Source organism: Condylura cristata, unplaced genomic scaffold (assembly GCF_000260355.1).
Source record: "Condylura cristata isolate star-nosed mole 26May11 unplaced genomic scaffold, ConCri1.0 scaffold00016, whole genome shotgun sequence".
Classification (NCBI taxonomy): Eukaryota; Metazoa; Chordata; class Mammalia; order Eulipotyphla; family Talpidae; genus Condylura; species Condylura cristata.
In genome coordinates, this window is record NW_004567117.1 from 5,411,203 (window position 1) to 5,427,560 (window position 16,358).

At 35.9% G+C, this 16,358-nt stretch overlaps 1 protein-coding gene across 4 annotated transcripts in view; it reads right to left on the reverse strand.

The window, feature by feature from the left end:
- Nucleotides 1-16,358, reverse strand: part of PTPRM (protein tyrosine phosphatase, receptor type, M) — a 558,641-nt gene that overhangs the window by 421,428 nt on the left and 120,855 nt on the right. For all 4 annotated transcript variants that reach the window (XM_012725901.1, XM_012725900.1, XM_004683746.2 and 1 more), the window contains exon 4: nt 7,856-7,971. In XM_012725901.1, coding sequence (XP_012581355.1) covers nt 7,856-7,971 — 116 coding nt within the window. The remainder of the gene's footprint in view (nt 1-7,855; nt 7,972-16,358) is intronic.

Here is a 16,358-nt window from a genome sequence, read left to right on the forward strand (position 1 = left end):
ATGCTCTCCCATCACTACTTCTGCCTCCTACACAAAGCACGAGTTGCTCACATCTTTTATGATGAAGGTAGTATTACAAAGTAAAATTAATCAAATTCTCCCAGAATCTACATAGATATGCCATGCTATTTCATGCATGTAAGATAAATCTTAACCTTTAAATTAAAGCAACTGAAAATCATACTAAGTTAAAACATATGGCATATGCTTTGAAAGCTTTTAGTAGTTACAGTCTGAATATCCAATATTGAATTATATATGTGGATATTTAACTGAGTAAAACAATAATGGATGTGAATTCAACCACTCAAAATTTTAAGAAGCAAATGGTTCCTATAGCAACTGAAGACAGTCCTCTGTGCAATCCTGGCATTTTCTGATGATAAGTGATGTTAAATTTATGCTTTAATATATATGGCATAAAATACCCAAGTTAAGCTTGCCAAGGGAACCATAATTTTACTTCGTTTCAAGTGATTTTATGGCTTTTATATATAATAACAAAATTGCTGTAATAAACAGTTGTGGTTTTTTCCCCCTCATAATCTATAAAGGAAACTAAGAGTCACCAAGGTTGACCAAATGTATACATTGCTTAACACTCATACACACGAAAATAGTTTTAATTTTAAATTTTGATAAAAGTTATCACTTAAATTACCCCATGATGTTTATGAATCCACAAGGAAATGTCTGGATGTTTGCACTTTGTAAGAGGCATTCTGGTTAAGCAGGTAGAGTCTGAACATTTAGACCACCTGGATCAAATACCAGGTCTTATTACTACCAACCTGCAACTGAAAAAAAAAAAAATCACAGAAGCTTCCTGAACCCTATTTTTTTCCCCAATAAATGGGCATATAAGAGAGGTCTCCAATGGAGAAACCACCTGGACTCAGGTTAATAGCATTCCCCACACCAGCCAGGGCTTAGCAAATGGAGTTGTAATGATTTTATTTCAAATGCATCTGTTGAAGTCATGTAAACACCTTTAATACAGTTTATAATATACTCATTTGTGAGCTAAATTCCATTATAATTTAGAATAGATCTTCTAATAAGAATTACTTTTAGGTATCAAATCTTAAATTTTCCTTTTTCTCTAAAAAGGGGGTCTAAAATTATCTGAGCATAGAAAATCAACATGAGAAATATATTAAATTGGTGAATATTAAACTGGTAAAAAGGACTTTTATCAGAATTTGGTGGCTTACACCCAGTTAAGTGTAATTATATACCTAACTCTTCAAGAAAAATATCTCTAAACTAACAAAGCTTTAATCCCAAGTGAATATTATTCTTAGAAAATTAATTTCCCCAAATTAAGAGCTTATATTGCCGTATGTCCCATACAAAAAAAAAAAAAAAATGGATAGGCTAAGTTTCATTCATCAACTACTACAACACGGTCTGTCCTCATGGAGACAACTCAAGTTGATTATCTTTTTATTTCTTAAATATATTCATTACATCACCCTTCATTTCTGTACAATGTACAATTTCCCACGAAATCCCCACCACCAGTTCCCCCATGCACCATCACCACAGTCCCTTGTGCTCTTCCCACCCCTGTCCTGGTCCTTCTCCCTCCCCCTTCCCTACAGATTGTCTCTGATCTATAGTGGATTACCTTTAATAGAGGTATATTTCTATTGCTTTTAGCTGAGATCCTATGGGAAGACTTTTTTTTCTTCCTTAAAGTAGGATTTAGTGGGAAAACCCAGAGACAGTGTACAATTAATGAATGAAGATGACAGAAAGATGAGAGATTGACCACAACAGCTTCTAAAATTATTATAATTTCATATATGTTCTGAAAAAGCAGGTGAGACAACACCGGGTCTTGTGTATCCTCTCATCAAAGCCCATCCTAGTGGGCATGAGTAGCAGGCCTAAAGCAAGCGTCTTAGAATGACTCTTTCCTGTGCCTGTTTGCTGGTCCAACAACAGGCATTTGAGATTCACCTCGAAGAGACACTGTATTTGTTCAGATGGTCAGGAAAACAAGTTCATGAGCTGGTTCCTGAGCATTCGCTGTGTGACAGGTCCTATTGCGGGAGCAGTGTTGCAAGCAGCATTTTAAAGAGACTATTTCATAGAAATTCATTTCTATTCTGTGAATTGATGCAAGTTGTGAGATTATTTTTAAAATGCTACTCTGGTGATGTACTTTTAATAAACTTCAAGCTCTGTTCACTAAAAGAGTAAAGCTCATTTATATTGTGCTATGGTGTTTCTAAAGGTAACACAAATCTTTAAAAACATCTGTTAACATTTGGTCAAAAGAGCAACATTATTTGAAACAAGGCTAGTCAGAAAAATGTCCAAGAGATGGAATTTACTAATGTATAAGTAAACACAAATATTCATACTTAGAATTCACTTTCACCAGCAAACTGGACACCACATATTTAATAAATATAAAATAATTGGATATTTGACTGTATTTGTTCCCTACCTTTCCTGGTCATTTTCAATAATAAAATGAGGAATTTAATTTGAAGATCATTCATAATCTGTAAGTCACATAATTTTGTGATGCTAAAAATTGAGTCATCTGACAATTAACAGGGAATGCTCAGATCTATAGAGAAAAATTATTTTTCGGCTCCCTTCACTAGCTGCTATGCAGCCAGCATTCACACGTCAGTTCCTAGCTTGATCAAAGTTCTCATTCATCTACTGTAGAAAAGACTCTCCACTGCCTCCTTGCTTCTGCCATTTGTCCTGAAGGCTGAGCCATTTATATCCTCATTTGAGTTTGATGCGGCAGCTGAGTGCTTTCAGATGGAATAATTCTGTCCAACCCCAAATTTTAATCCTTAATATGATGATTATGGGTGTGGGCCTTTAGGAGGTAGTTAGGGTAGATGAAATCATCACGTGAGTAAGGCCTGTGTAGCAAGAGTAAAGCCTTTTAAAGGGCTGCAGAGCTCCTGAGGATGGGTGTGCTGATGTAGCAAGAAGACAGACTCTCAAACCAGGGAGCTGCCCTCGCCAAGTACCTGCTCACACTGGCATCAAGAAAATGGACTTCAGCCTCCAGAAATGTTTGTTATAGCTTGTGGCCAGAGGCACTGAGTAAGAAGATTAATGCATGGCAACATCTCAGCAATGTTTCCAAAATTGATGACCTCAAGTTGCAAATATGTCTAAATCAGACCAGATGCAGGAGAAGATGGTGAGGGGACTTGTGTGCTCTGGGAAAGAATGTTTAAGCCATCTCCAGATTTACAAATATTAATGCTAGCTTTGGAGATCATCTTTACTGAAATGAGCTGAAATAGGTATTATAAATATTAGTTCTCAAGAGATGCATCATCTGTAAAATAATGTATTTTGGAATATTGAAAAAGTGTGGTAGTTTAACACAATCATATCTGGCTTAATGGGTCAATAACTGCATAAAAATATGTACCTCAGATGTTATCCATCAACAAACAATATGTAAGTATAAAAAGAGCAACAAAATTCCATTTTCTCTTTTGAGCATCGTACATATAGCACCTTGTAAGATATTATCAAAATGTAGGCTCCACGAGTGATTGGAAAGCTGATAATGATAAGAAATGTGTTTCTGCTCTGGTGCCTAAATGATTTTACAAATATGTTTCACTTGAGAGTATCCTGAAGTTATATTCCCTGTCACATGTGCAGACTGTCATATCTGATCACTTCTGCATGTGTACAGAAAGTATTTCCAGCAAATTCATTGCACTACAATTTTATACTACATAAAAGTAGCTCTATAGAGGCTATACTCTTATGTGCTTTATCTAGAAGGAGTCTTTGGTACTTTGCAACTGTAATAATGGACATTCATGTGCAATGTTTTTTATATTATTGTATTCTGGAAAAATTGATCCCACATTGGCAATAACCTGTTTGGCTTACAGATAAGGTGGAGAAAATAAAAGCAGATGGGACACATCTGATATTCATAAACATTTCTTCATTAGTTTCATCATCAGGTTTACTTCCCTTATGTCTTTGGGAAAGACTCAGAAAGGGAACATAGTTAGCCTATATTGTAAGTAAGCACATCACTGGCCATTTTAGTAGATTTAGATCAAAATGTGCATGTATTAATATGTGAATGATTTTTCTATAGTCAGGTTAGCTCTTCGATGTTGATCATGTGACATTATTTACAGTCTTCTAATAAAATGGCAGGAACATATTACTTAATCACTTCACACTGGATATGAGAAGATGGAGTAGTATAGTGAAAGTAATCAGTGGTGAATGGTAAAGAATTATACTGATCTCAGTTGCGCTATTTACTTTTGTGATCTTGGAAATCTAGTATCTCAAACTCCTTTTCTATAAATACAGTATGAGACCATGGGACACACCATAAACCGACACAAAATGCCAATGTATATTGTAACACAAATTACTATAAATGATTATGTTCTAAAACATCAGTGTTCCCCACATAAAATATGTGTTTTTGATTTTGAAATCTTGAGTTTCTATTGGGAAGATTCCAATCTTATAAATATCATCCTTTCATTCAAGGCCCTGCTGAGATCTCAGAATTACTGTGAAAATCCAGAATTATTTGTATCCAGAAAAATATTTTTAAAATTTGTTATAGTATTCGATTCATTTGAAATTGGTACAGCATTAGATTTATAATGAATAATGTTGTATCATTAGATTAATTTTGAAATGGTTACAGCATTAGATTAATAAATGAAGAAATATTCACATTCCTACTTCTACCCTAGAAAGACCTGTTTCTTGATGCCAGGAAGCTTCTCCCCAGACCTTAAAAAGAATGGCCTGAGGCCAAGAGCTAGAGCTCCAGGGCAGAAGAGATCTGTGACACCACATCTGCAAACATTCTCACTGCTACTGAAACCACTCCACAAATACAGGTTAAAGGAAAACATCTTGCAAGTGAAGGGCTCTCATCCTTTTTTATCAGCTTTTTTTTTTTTTAAAGATTTATTTATTTGTACATACAGAACTGGGGTACAGGCCAGAGGCTCAGGGGTGGCGAGAGGCTCACCAGATACAGAGCGATGAAGTACACTGCTGAGAGGAGCAGCAGGCAGGTCAGGAGAGGTCTGCCACGCCATGTGGTCACCTTCGGGGCAGGCGGGAATCGAACTTATGCGGAAGTGGCTTAAGCTTCTCAGTGCTGTGCTTTAACCTGCTGCACCACCAGGGAGGGCCTTTATCAGCTTTTAATGAAATAAACATCTCTCCACAAAATGTCTACCCAACCATAGGAAATAAATTATTTAACTGTAAAATTATTAGAACATCACAAAAATTCACAGACCAAATAGCATATTGATTCTAGTACAAACTAAGTTTCACTTAGAATTTCAAAGCATAACAGTTCTATATTCATTCTCTTCATCTCTTCCTTGAAATGACCTTGGAGAGAGATGCAGTCACTGATGACAAGAAGGGCAAGAAAAGATTGGGCAGAAGATAAAAAAGGCATAAATGGGTTGACTGAAACTATTTATCATCACTGTGAACACACTGCAAAGGAGGGGAAAAAAAAAAAAGAGAGAGAAAGCCAGTACATGGGAAATTCAACATAAGTCTTATCAAGGCTATTGAATATAGGTACCAATTACACCACATAGCTGTCTTTTTCTTCATTAACTAAGGACATGTGTTACATTTTGCATAGACTGGTGATTTTCAATCTCGGGAATCCACAGGAATCACCTAGGGAGCCTTTAAAAAATTCTGAATACTAGCAACAATTAAGTTAGAATGTGAGTTTAGACCAGGCATTTCTTCCAAAGTCCTCAAGTCATCCTACAGTGGAGTCTGTAATAATAATTTATGTTTACTTTTTCATTAGAGTAGCTAGATGTCCCTTTACAACACCATGGATTCTCTTTAAATTAAAGTCTTCCATTGTAATAGAAGTAAAGGTCCCTAGCCCTGAGAAAGCAATCATTTTTAAGCAGGAGCAGCTGAAGGCCAGAATGCTTGCAAAAACTAAAAGAGATCATGTCCTTAACTTGTGTATAAATTTTGGGTTGTTTCTAAGACTGTTGAATTGAGATCTTTATATTATGTTCTTTCAAGCAATATTAATACAAATATCAGGGACAAAATATTTTTTCCATGAAAATTATAATTTTTAGTGAAAAATTAAAGATTACAAAAACTGTTTCATTTCTAACAGGTAGTTAATATTTTGTGGAAAATGTCAATTAAAAATGTCCATCTGATCATGAATTACCATAGGTAGCCAATTATGATCATGTTTGATACCAAACAACCACTAAGAAAGTGTCACACCAAGATATTAAAATAACTGGTAAAAGGATAAAAAAGAAGGTTGACTATGAAAGATGAGGGCGAGGCCATTTATACAGCACTGGTTCTTAAAATAACGATTACAAAACATTGACAGCGAATGAAATAGAAAGATAAACTAGGCAAAATGATCTCAGTCCTGAGCACACACTGCTGTTTCTGGCAAGAGGAGCTTCTATTTTTTTTTTTAAAGATTTATTTATTTATGCATAGAAGAACTGAGGTGCAGGCCAGAGGTGTGGGGGGTGAGAGAATTCACCAGAGACGGAGTAGGGAGCAGATCAGGCAGATCGACTGAAATACCTCTAAGGGGAGCATTGGGCAGGAAAGGAGAGGTCTGCTGAGCCATGTGGGTCAGCTCCCTGGCTGGGCATTGAACTCATGCTCCAGTGGCTGCTGATAGCTTCATAGGGCAGTACTTTAACCCATTGTGCCACCATGGAGGGTCTGCAAGGGAGGCCTCTAACAAGGAGAAGAAGATGGGAGAAAAAAGAGTGCCAGCAAGGTAGAAGGACTGAGAACCGCAAGGAAGGGACTCAATCAGAAATCACTTCTTTTGGAATATATCCACCATTTGACAACACATTACTGACACATTTTGGGAAAGTGCATTTGGCTGTTTCCCATTTTCCCCAGCACAGAGGAATAATAATCACATATTTCAGTTCTAATGATTAAAAGGGTAAGAGTACCATACAAAGGTAACCTATCACAATCCTGACTGCAGTGCAGAAGAGTTAGGAGGGCGTGGAAGTTTTAGGTGCAGAGGAGATGGCAGCTCATGCAGAAGAAGCCAGAGTGGAGTGGACAGTAGCTCCCCATGGGAAGCCTCCTCTGGGTGAAGCGGTTTAGTGAAAAAAATAAGCAAGCAATGGACCAAATTGAAGCAAAACCAACAACAGATTTATAACGAAAGGGAAGAGGGGTCGATACTAGTTAAAATGAAAATTGAGCAGTCTGCAGATTCATGCTTAAAAGGAAGACATTTCTTCGAGTTTAAAGTAGTGGGTGGAATCCCAGTTAGAGGGAACAGGTTGCTTAACCCCCTCATTCTGTGAGAATTTCTGAGACCATGAATCTAGTGATGAATCCACATACCATATGGCAGAATCTGAAGACTAAAACAACTAGCACAAATTATGATGACACTAAAGATGTCTACTTTAATGCTCCAAAGTAAATTGTGTGCTATTAATTTCTAATTTTAGGCGTACTGCTGTGGAAATTCATTTTACAAAGGGCTTATAAATGTGTTTGAGAGAGAGAGAGAGAGAGAGAGAGATATCTTTGATTCTTTTTCCTCCGGGAAGGGCAGATTAGAGGTACCACATTTTATACTTGAAATTACTCATCTGAAATTAATTTAACAATTAGGTTTTTAAAGAAAATTAGCTAAGTATATGCAAAAGGAAAATGTTGAAATCCAAGACGGATCCATGAACATAATAGTTTATTTAGAACTCTTAATAAATTGGCCACTGATGAACAAGGAAGGAAAGTCTCAGTCTTCCATGTTGAGCTGGCATTAACCCAGTCTGGGGAAGACGAGGTACAGTACCTGTAACCAGAGCCTGTCTCCTGCCACGGTCCTGCCAATGGCGCTGCACTGGAAGGTGGCAAACTGGCCTGCATTTACTTCCACATTCTGAATCCTCAGGAAGTGGGGAGTTCTGGCTGTACAAAGAAAGAGGATTAAAGGTATTACAAGTTGAGATCTATAACTGATATGTGTCATTTTCAAACCTATCCGCAATTTCAGACTTTACCATTTTGTTTACCTTTGAAAAAAGTAATGCTTCTGCTTATAAGAACTTAGAGGATTTCATTATGAATGAAAGATACTGTGGATGGCTTTGGTGTGCTTGGTGCAAGAATAAAGAACCAAGCATTCTGGGAAGGAACCAAACAGAAAGAAGATATTTTATTGTTCCTGCTGTGCAAATTACCATAGCTCAGCAGTCTCCTTATAATAACAGATCTGTATTAATAAAGATTATACTGAAGCCTAATTGATGTTTTGAACAAAAACATATTAGATATTTATATTAGCAACATGAAAAGAACAGTACGAAGTTAAATGATGTTGTCAAGGAAACTTTTTAAAGCCAAGTACGGAGCAGTGTGAAATATATACTTTAATACAACTAATGGGTATGCAGTATTACTTGTGTAATATTTCCCAGCTACCAAAAATACAATCCCTATAGACAGACACTATGAAATTATGCTGGGACTACCATAGCATTGCAGTTTTGCTGATTCTTATTTCCAATTCAAGAAAAAAGAATGACTCCAAATGCTAAAGAGTATTAAGTCTCATAAACATATATTGTCCATAGGGACAGCTGTTTAAATAAAAGATAATTCTATTTTATCTGGGAAGCACAGAACAATTTCTGCAGCTCACTGAAGACATGCCAAGAAACTGAAATGATGCATCAGGTATTAAATTGTATGATAACATTTGTAGGTAAAAATGAGCTTATCATAACTATGATAGGGTGAAAGAGTTGCAAGGAGTTGGGAGAGGGAAGTTAAAGGAGAAGCAGAAGAGAACAGAACATAGCACTTTCTGGGAGGGACGAATATGTCTGCACAAAGACTAGAAAAAATATGTCTTTTAATCCCTTGTCAGCTATTCTTATTGCAATTTGTTTTTAGGTCACATCTAGGAACTTTCAATATATCCCAATACTGAGTACTCATAGATAATCTAGCACTGGCATTAGCCTGAGAAGAAGATAATTAGGAACATCTGTGGGTTCCTACCTAAGAACAAAGACAAATGCATTGTATATCAGTAATATACCAGAAAACCTCATTATTAATTTGGGTATGTCATAATGACTTGATGACTTCAATGTATTCATGATGCTTAAAATACAAAATGTTTTAAATACAATATAAAAGTGGATTGTTGTTTCTAATACTAATATATAACTAGAAACCTCATGAGCTATTATTCACTCACTTATTTGGATTACCTTTGCTCAAACATAATGCCTTTAAATGATCTAAGTAAAATGTCCCTTACTCTTCTACTCTTTGTTCTTGAGAAACTAAGAGACCCATCATTTTCAGAAAATGGAGAAAGTAACATTTGTGGAGTATGTATATGCTAGAAATTTTTGATCCAGATGGGGGTACTTATGGGTATTGGATGATAAGTGTCAGAACCAGAGTGTAAGCTCTAGTCTATCAAAACCTAAGCCCAGGACAGCCCCTTCTGCAACACTGCCTCGGCATGCCTGGCACCTTGTACCCACCATTCTCATGTTCTTCATCACACTTAAAGTGGCTCCCCATCTGTCTGCTGGGATTATAGTTCCTCCCAGAGTCCTTCTCAAATGCTGGTCCTTCCACAAAGCTTCTGTGAATTCTATTCTCTTGTTAGACCCTTACGAGATCACATGTTCTGTGCTGTATATTTTACAACTGCTGGGATGACATCTTTCTTGTTTACTTGTTTATTGAGGTAATATTCATTTATAACATTGTATACTTTTAGGGTATATGGTCACCCTGCTTTAGCTACATGTTATCACATTACCTTGCTCACTACCAAATGCCCATTAATCTCCCACTACAGTCCTCTGGTCCCCCTTCTTTCTTCTCACCACTAAAATCCTAAATTTCCATAGATTGTTAGATTATCCTGTATATTTGGGAAGCAGGTAGAATCACAGATGTTGCCCTCTCCCACCCTTCTTGTGGTTGCTGAATTCTACTCACCTCTTCCTGCAAATTACAATAATTAGCTGGATTTCTAAATTAAGGGTTGGTTACATAGAAGCCACCTGCCATACTAACTTGGTTTGAAGTCACATGGGCTGCTATTAGGCAGTTCTAAGCCACTTGGTTAAGTCTTGGATCAGTTTTTCAGTTCATAGCAAAGATTTATTTATTGTATATTTACATATACAAGAGCTGGGATACAGGCTAGAGATGCAAGGGGTGAGAGGGCTCACCATAGATATGGTGGGGAGCAAAACAGGCACACTGACTGAAACACACTGCTGAGGGGAGCAGCAAGCAAGACAGGAGAGGTCTGCTGCACCATCTCCCTAGCAGGGGATCAAACCTGTGGCTGAAGAGAGCTTTATAGCTGCATCTATACCACTTGTGCCACCAAGAAGAGCTGCTCTCAAACTCTTTCAAAAAGTTAAGAAAGAGGCCAATGTTATGCTAATACCAAACCAAAGACAACACTTAAAAACACAAGTACAGGGTCCTCCCTGGTGGCGCAGTGGGTTAAAGCACTGCACTTAAAAGCTAAAGCCACTTCCACATGAGTTCGATCCCCGCCTGCCCCGGAGGAGATCCATATGGCGTGGCAGACCTCTCCTGACCCGCCCACTGCTCCCCTCAGCAGTGTACTTCGTCCATCTGCCTGTTCTGCTCCCCGCTCTGTCTCTGGTGAAGCCTCTCACCCTCCGCATCTCTGGCCTGTACCCCAGTTCTGTACAAATAAATAAATAAATCTTTAAAAAAAAATCACAAGTACAGACCAATATCCCTAATGAAGATATATTCAAGTCCTTAACAAAACCCTAGCAAACCAAATAAAATAATGCATAAAAAGGATTATGACCAAAGAGAATTTATTCTAGGTCCCAAAGATGGTTCAACTTCCAAAAGTCAATCAATATAATTTCCTACATCAACCACAATGGAATAGTGAAAACATATGATCCTATCAATAGATGCTGAGAAAGCATTTGATGTGATTCAGCATTCATCTATGATAACTTTCAAATTTTGAAATTATTCAGTCAATATGTCAGGAGAGCTATTTTGGAAGAGCAAGGGTGGGCTACTGGCATCTGGTGCATCAAGTCCCAGTCTAGGTGATTTTGCCCCCAGAGGACATTTAACACTATCTGGAGACATTTTGAGTTGTCAAAATAGGGGTACAGGTACCCCTATTGTCCAGGGAAGGAGCAGAATATCCCACATAACAGAAGATAGGCACTACAACAAAGAATCACCTGGTCCAATATGTTAATTCTTGCAAGATTCAGAACCCTGATACAAATTATAAAGCTGTATGTGCAAAAATATGTGCAGATGTACATATAGGCAGATGTGAAGCTACACATTATAAAGACGTGTGTACAAAAGATGTATAGTGCAAAAGCTACTGGGACATTATCCCACCTGTTGAACATTTTCCACCATAATGTAAAAATAAAAGTTTCCATAATAAATCCTTATGTAGAATCTTTCCTTAGAAATAAAGTTAAGATAAAAATATGCACTTTTGAGAAGTTTTGATACATACTGCCAAACTGCTTTATTAAAATTTATAACAACTTGTGTTCAAGAAATAATTTGACTATCAGGATTGTCCCTGGTTCTGCCACAGGACAGTTTATTCATAGGAAGTGTAACCTTTACGATTGTTTTCTAGCAGTGGCTATCTGACCCAAAGGAAAAGACACATCAAAACTTCATCGCAATACAGTCTTCTAACACAATGTCACAAGATATTGTCTGTTAAAATATAACTTAGGTTTTTAATTTGAAAGCCAAGGATATGATTGTGTGAAGTTCAGTTTTCCTTGTTCAACTTCATTCTTAATAAAGACATGTTGTACAGAATGAGAGTCATCACTTCCCCTTTAGAAATGCTTTGATCCTCAACATAGCTTTCTCAAAGACCATCAGTAACTATTTCTCATGTGAAGATTAACGGCTTAAGTATTTTCTGCCTCTGTATTTCAAACTGTATTTTGGGAAGACTCTTCTCTGGAATGAATTGACTGTTTCTGTGAACAGTGTTTCTTGGCTGAGAAAAAACCTGCCAGAAGAAAATATATCTGCCTAAAATAACAAAGACCCGCCTCAAATAGAAACCTGATAAAGATACACAAGCCTATTAAGTATAAATACTTTTATAATCAAATTCATTTTTTTCAAATGGAAAACAACTGGTCTGAATAATAACTATGGAATCATATTTGCCAGATCAGGGCCCGCCAAGAGTATGAATATTAAAATTTTTATTATTAATCGCTTCCATAATTTTTTTTAAAGTTTTTTAATTTATGCATACAGAACTGGGTGCAGGGGCAGTGGGAAGATTGATTCATCACATACAGAGTGGGGAACAGAACAGGCAGACTGACAAAGTACACTGCTGAAGGGAGCAGCGGGCGGGTCAGGAGAGGTCTGCTATGCCATGTGGTCACCTTCGGAGGTGGGGATCTAACTCACTGAAGGGGCTAAGGCTAACTTGCAGTGCTGCATCCTAACCTGCTGCACCACCAAAGAGGGCCCATGCATTTTTTTCAATAAGCATTCAGGGCCTATACTTTTCACAGTTAGAATGTCTGGATTCTCCCTATATAGTACTGTCCCCTAGAACTATATTTAGTTGAAGAAGAGTTTAAGTATGATACATTTGTGTTTAAATACTAACAAAATACCAACTATTCTTCCATTAATACCAAAATTTCAAACAGTTTTTTTTAGTACAACTCTATACTCATCTGTACCATATTCTGTTGCTTCCTATTAAAGTAAATAAATAAATAAAAGAAATTTTTTGAAAGAATTGAGGTTTTCTAGCATTAACTGATTCAAATCAGTCTTTGATTCTAAAGCCAGAGTTATCAATATTTCAGATTACTACCTCTGAAAAAAAGCAAACGTCTGAAATTCGATTTTAGTGAAATTTTATTCTTAATAAAATTTTATTCTTAATATTCTTAAGATATTTGTTCATTTGCTTTTTAGGTGTCGATTACATAAAGCTTGGCTAAAGATTAAGTGAGATGATGCCAGCAAGGCATCCTATATTCCTGGTACTTGGTTTAAAAAATGTTCATTACTATTAAAACAAACAAACAAACAAATAAACAATAAATGGAAACTGGAAAAGATCCCAAGAAAAAGAACTCCAAGCCAGAAAAAAATGATCCCACACTGAGCTGTATGTCGGGAATTGTGCCAAACCACCACAATTGTAACATCAGGTAGGACACCATTAGAGTGAAACAATTTAACCTATCCTATGTTCAAAATACAGAAATTCTCCTTCCCTTCAAACTTATAGGCCTATTTGTCTCCTGGATACCCTTTCAAAATGCTATGCCAGTTTTCTTCTGAAATCTGCAGGAGTTCTCAAAATTAAACATCTTCCATGAATATCAGGCAGGTTATTTAGTGCAACTCTATTCTCATCTGTGCCATATTCTGTTGGCTCCTACTAAACAAAACAAAACAAAACAAAAAAACACAAAAAAGTTTTAGGAAGAATCAAGGTTTTCTCACATTAATTGATCTCAAATCAGCCTTTGATTCTAAAGCCAGATTTGTTATTGACAAAGGTACAAATCTTTTTGCAGATGTTTCATATTATTGATTCTTCAAAGCCTGCATCAAAATACTAACAACAAAATCAGAGAATGGTAATTTTCAAGATCAAAGTGCAAACTAAAGTAGGGCAAAAGATGGATGTGTCCCCACACCCTTTTATTTTCATTTACATTTTTATGTGATGGTATAGGTTGCAATGCACTGGATGTAGGCCCAACTGCCAGAACAAACGACCCCTGTTTCTATTTGCATATCCTATCATCACAAACAAGGAAGCTGACTACTGCCAAAAAGAACAGCCTACTCTGACCTATTGTTAACACTAAAAAAATTATGTTTTGCAAACATTTTTCAAATTTTAAAATTGACACTGCTAAATTAATCAATTTAGTTAAAAATCAATTTAGCTACTTAGGTTTGCAAGATACAGTTATTTAATTCTAGTGAGCTTATCAGGATGAAGTGTCTAATAGTAATAATGATGACAATGATAATGAAAAAATTAATAATTAAATTATCACTAACCTCTTTTGAGCTTTTGGAATGTCAAAGCACTACTCAAAATACTTTATGTACATGATCTTAATATCTACATTTATCCTGTGAGGAACCTTTATTGTTGCTAATATTGCCATTATATAGGTGACATTACAGAATTGTATTGATTTACCATTATAACACTATGTAAACTTTGCATGTCCAGCTTTACACCTGCATATGTATATAAACCTTCTTGCATCTCATACTAAGGTTCCCACTACCAGCATGACCCCATCTACCATTTCCTCACCCCCAACATCCCCCCACTGGTAACTGCTTTATTTTTCAATCTTTTTGGTGTGATTTGTTAGTTTTTTGCTTTGGTTATTTCTATTTCAAGTGAGAAAAACCAGTCTTTTACATTCTAATTTATTCACCCTCCAGTTTCCTCCATGTTGCTGCAAAAGGCAAGATACCATTTATATATATATACATAAACAAACACACCTATACAAGTATATATGTATACATATATATATATATTTTTTTTTACACCATTCTTCTTTGTGTTAATTTTTTTCATGTCGGTTATAATGCCATTTTTAAAAAATATATGATTATTACTTTTTACTGAGTTTTTATTCCAAAATCTCTTTATTTAGTCATTGTTGATGGGCATTTCGGGTTCTTTCAAGTCTACTTGTAAATAATGTTGCTATGAACACAGGAGCTACATTTAAATTAATGTTTTCTGGTATTACTGAATCATATATTTCTAGCTTCAGATTTTTAAAGAAATTTCCATAAAGGCTGTACTAATTTACATCCTCACCAACAGGGCATCACAGTTTTGATTAATTAACACCTTTGCCAAAACATGGTATTTCCAGTCTTTTTGGTATAGGACCAACAATGGAACTTAATGGAATAATTTTTCAAGTGGACAAATAGATTTACTATTGTTATAGAAAAGTAAGTTAGGCACTCAATAAAATAACTGTTATATACTATCTATATGTTGAAGAAGAATGATATTCCTTTGAAGAAAAATATAAGCTAATTTCCCACATGCTTAAAATGAAATACCACTTCTGGGTCCTCCTCAGCCACAGCCCATGGGTCTATCTTTACTCAACAGAACATAATTCAGGAAAAAGTATGATGCTCTATTTGTTGCTTATTTTTACTTTAATCATACTGTTTAATATCTTCATAAAATAATCTATATTGGAATTAAGTACCAATGCTTGGACATGCAAATAAATCAGTGAGTAAAAAAACTAATTTTGTTTTATAAAATAAGGATGATTTTGAACCTTGGATATCAAATTAGAAATTTAGCATTTATTAAAATATTTAAAGAAACTGTAAATTTATTTCCTACTGTGAAGTAATAACACAGAATAATACCCGATTTTGTATTTACTTTATCATACACATGAAATAATGTGGGTTTTAAGCTTTTTCACTAAATTGTTATGTTTATTAAACTGGGAGCAAAATAATATTTAGATTTAGATTTCAGCAAAATTCAAAGTACTGTATATGCAAATAACTAATATAACATGACAATCTATTCAAAGGATATACACCATAAACAAATACTATACAACATATCAAGGAGTGCTAGGTTGGTTTAACACCCAAACCAATAAATTTTCACCAACAGAATAATAAGAAAACATCACATGACAGTCTGCTAGATGTTCAATTTTAGAAACTATTATCCTTGGGGCCTCCCTAGTGCTACAAGGTGGTGTGCTAAGCACAGCACTAGGAAGCTATCTGCAGACACTGCAGCATGAGTGTCCTTTTTATATTACAGGAAACTATCATCTTTATCTCTCTGAAGACAAAGTGATAATGAGAAATCAGCAAACAGTCCTTGAGAAGAGTCTTCCAGTTTATAACTTATATAAACTTCTTTATCTGATCATAATACTATATGGTCACACGTGCTTCAAAAAACTGCATTAAAGACACAGATTTAAATGATTCTTTGGGTATTCATTTCCTGTGAAGGCTCCTGGCATCACATAAAATGTATGTTTGATAAATGTATATGCTTTTTTTTCTGTTAATTTGTCTGTCAATTTATTTGACTCAGTCAGGGACTTTTACAACAGGTTAAATAAAGCACAGCACTATGATATTTCAGTGCAAGCTCAATATCTGGTCAGAGAGATGACCCACATGGCGTGGCAGACTTCTCCTGACCTGCCCACTGCTCCGCTCAGCAGTGTACTTCATCAATCTGCCTG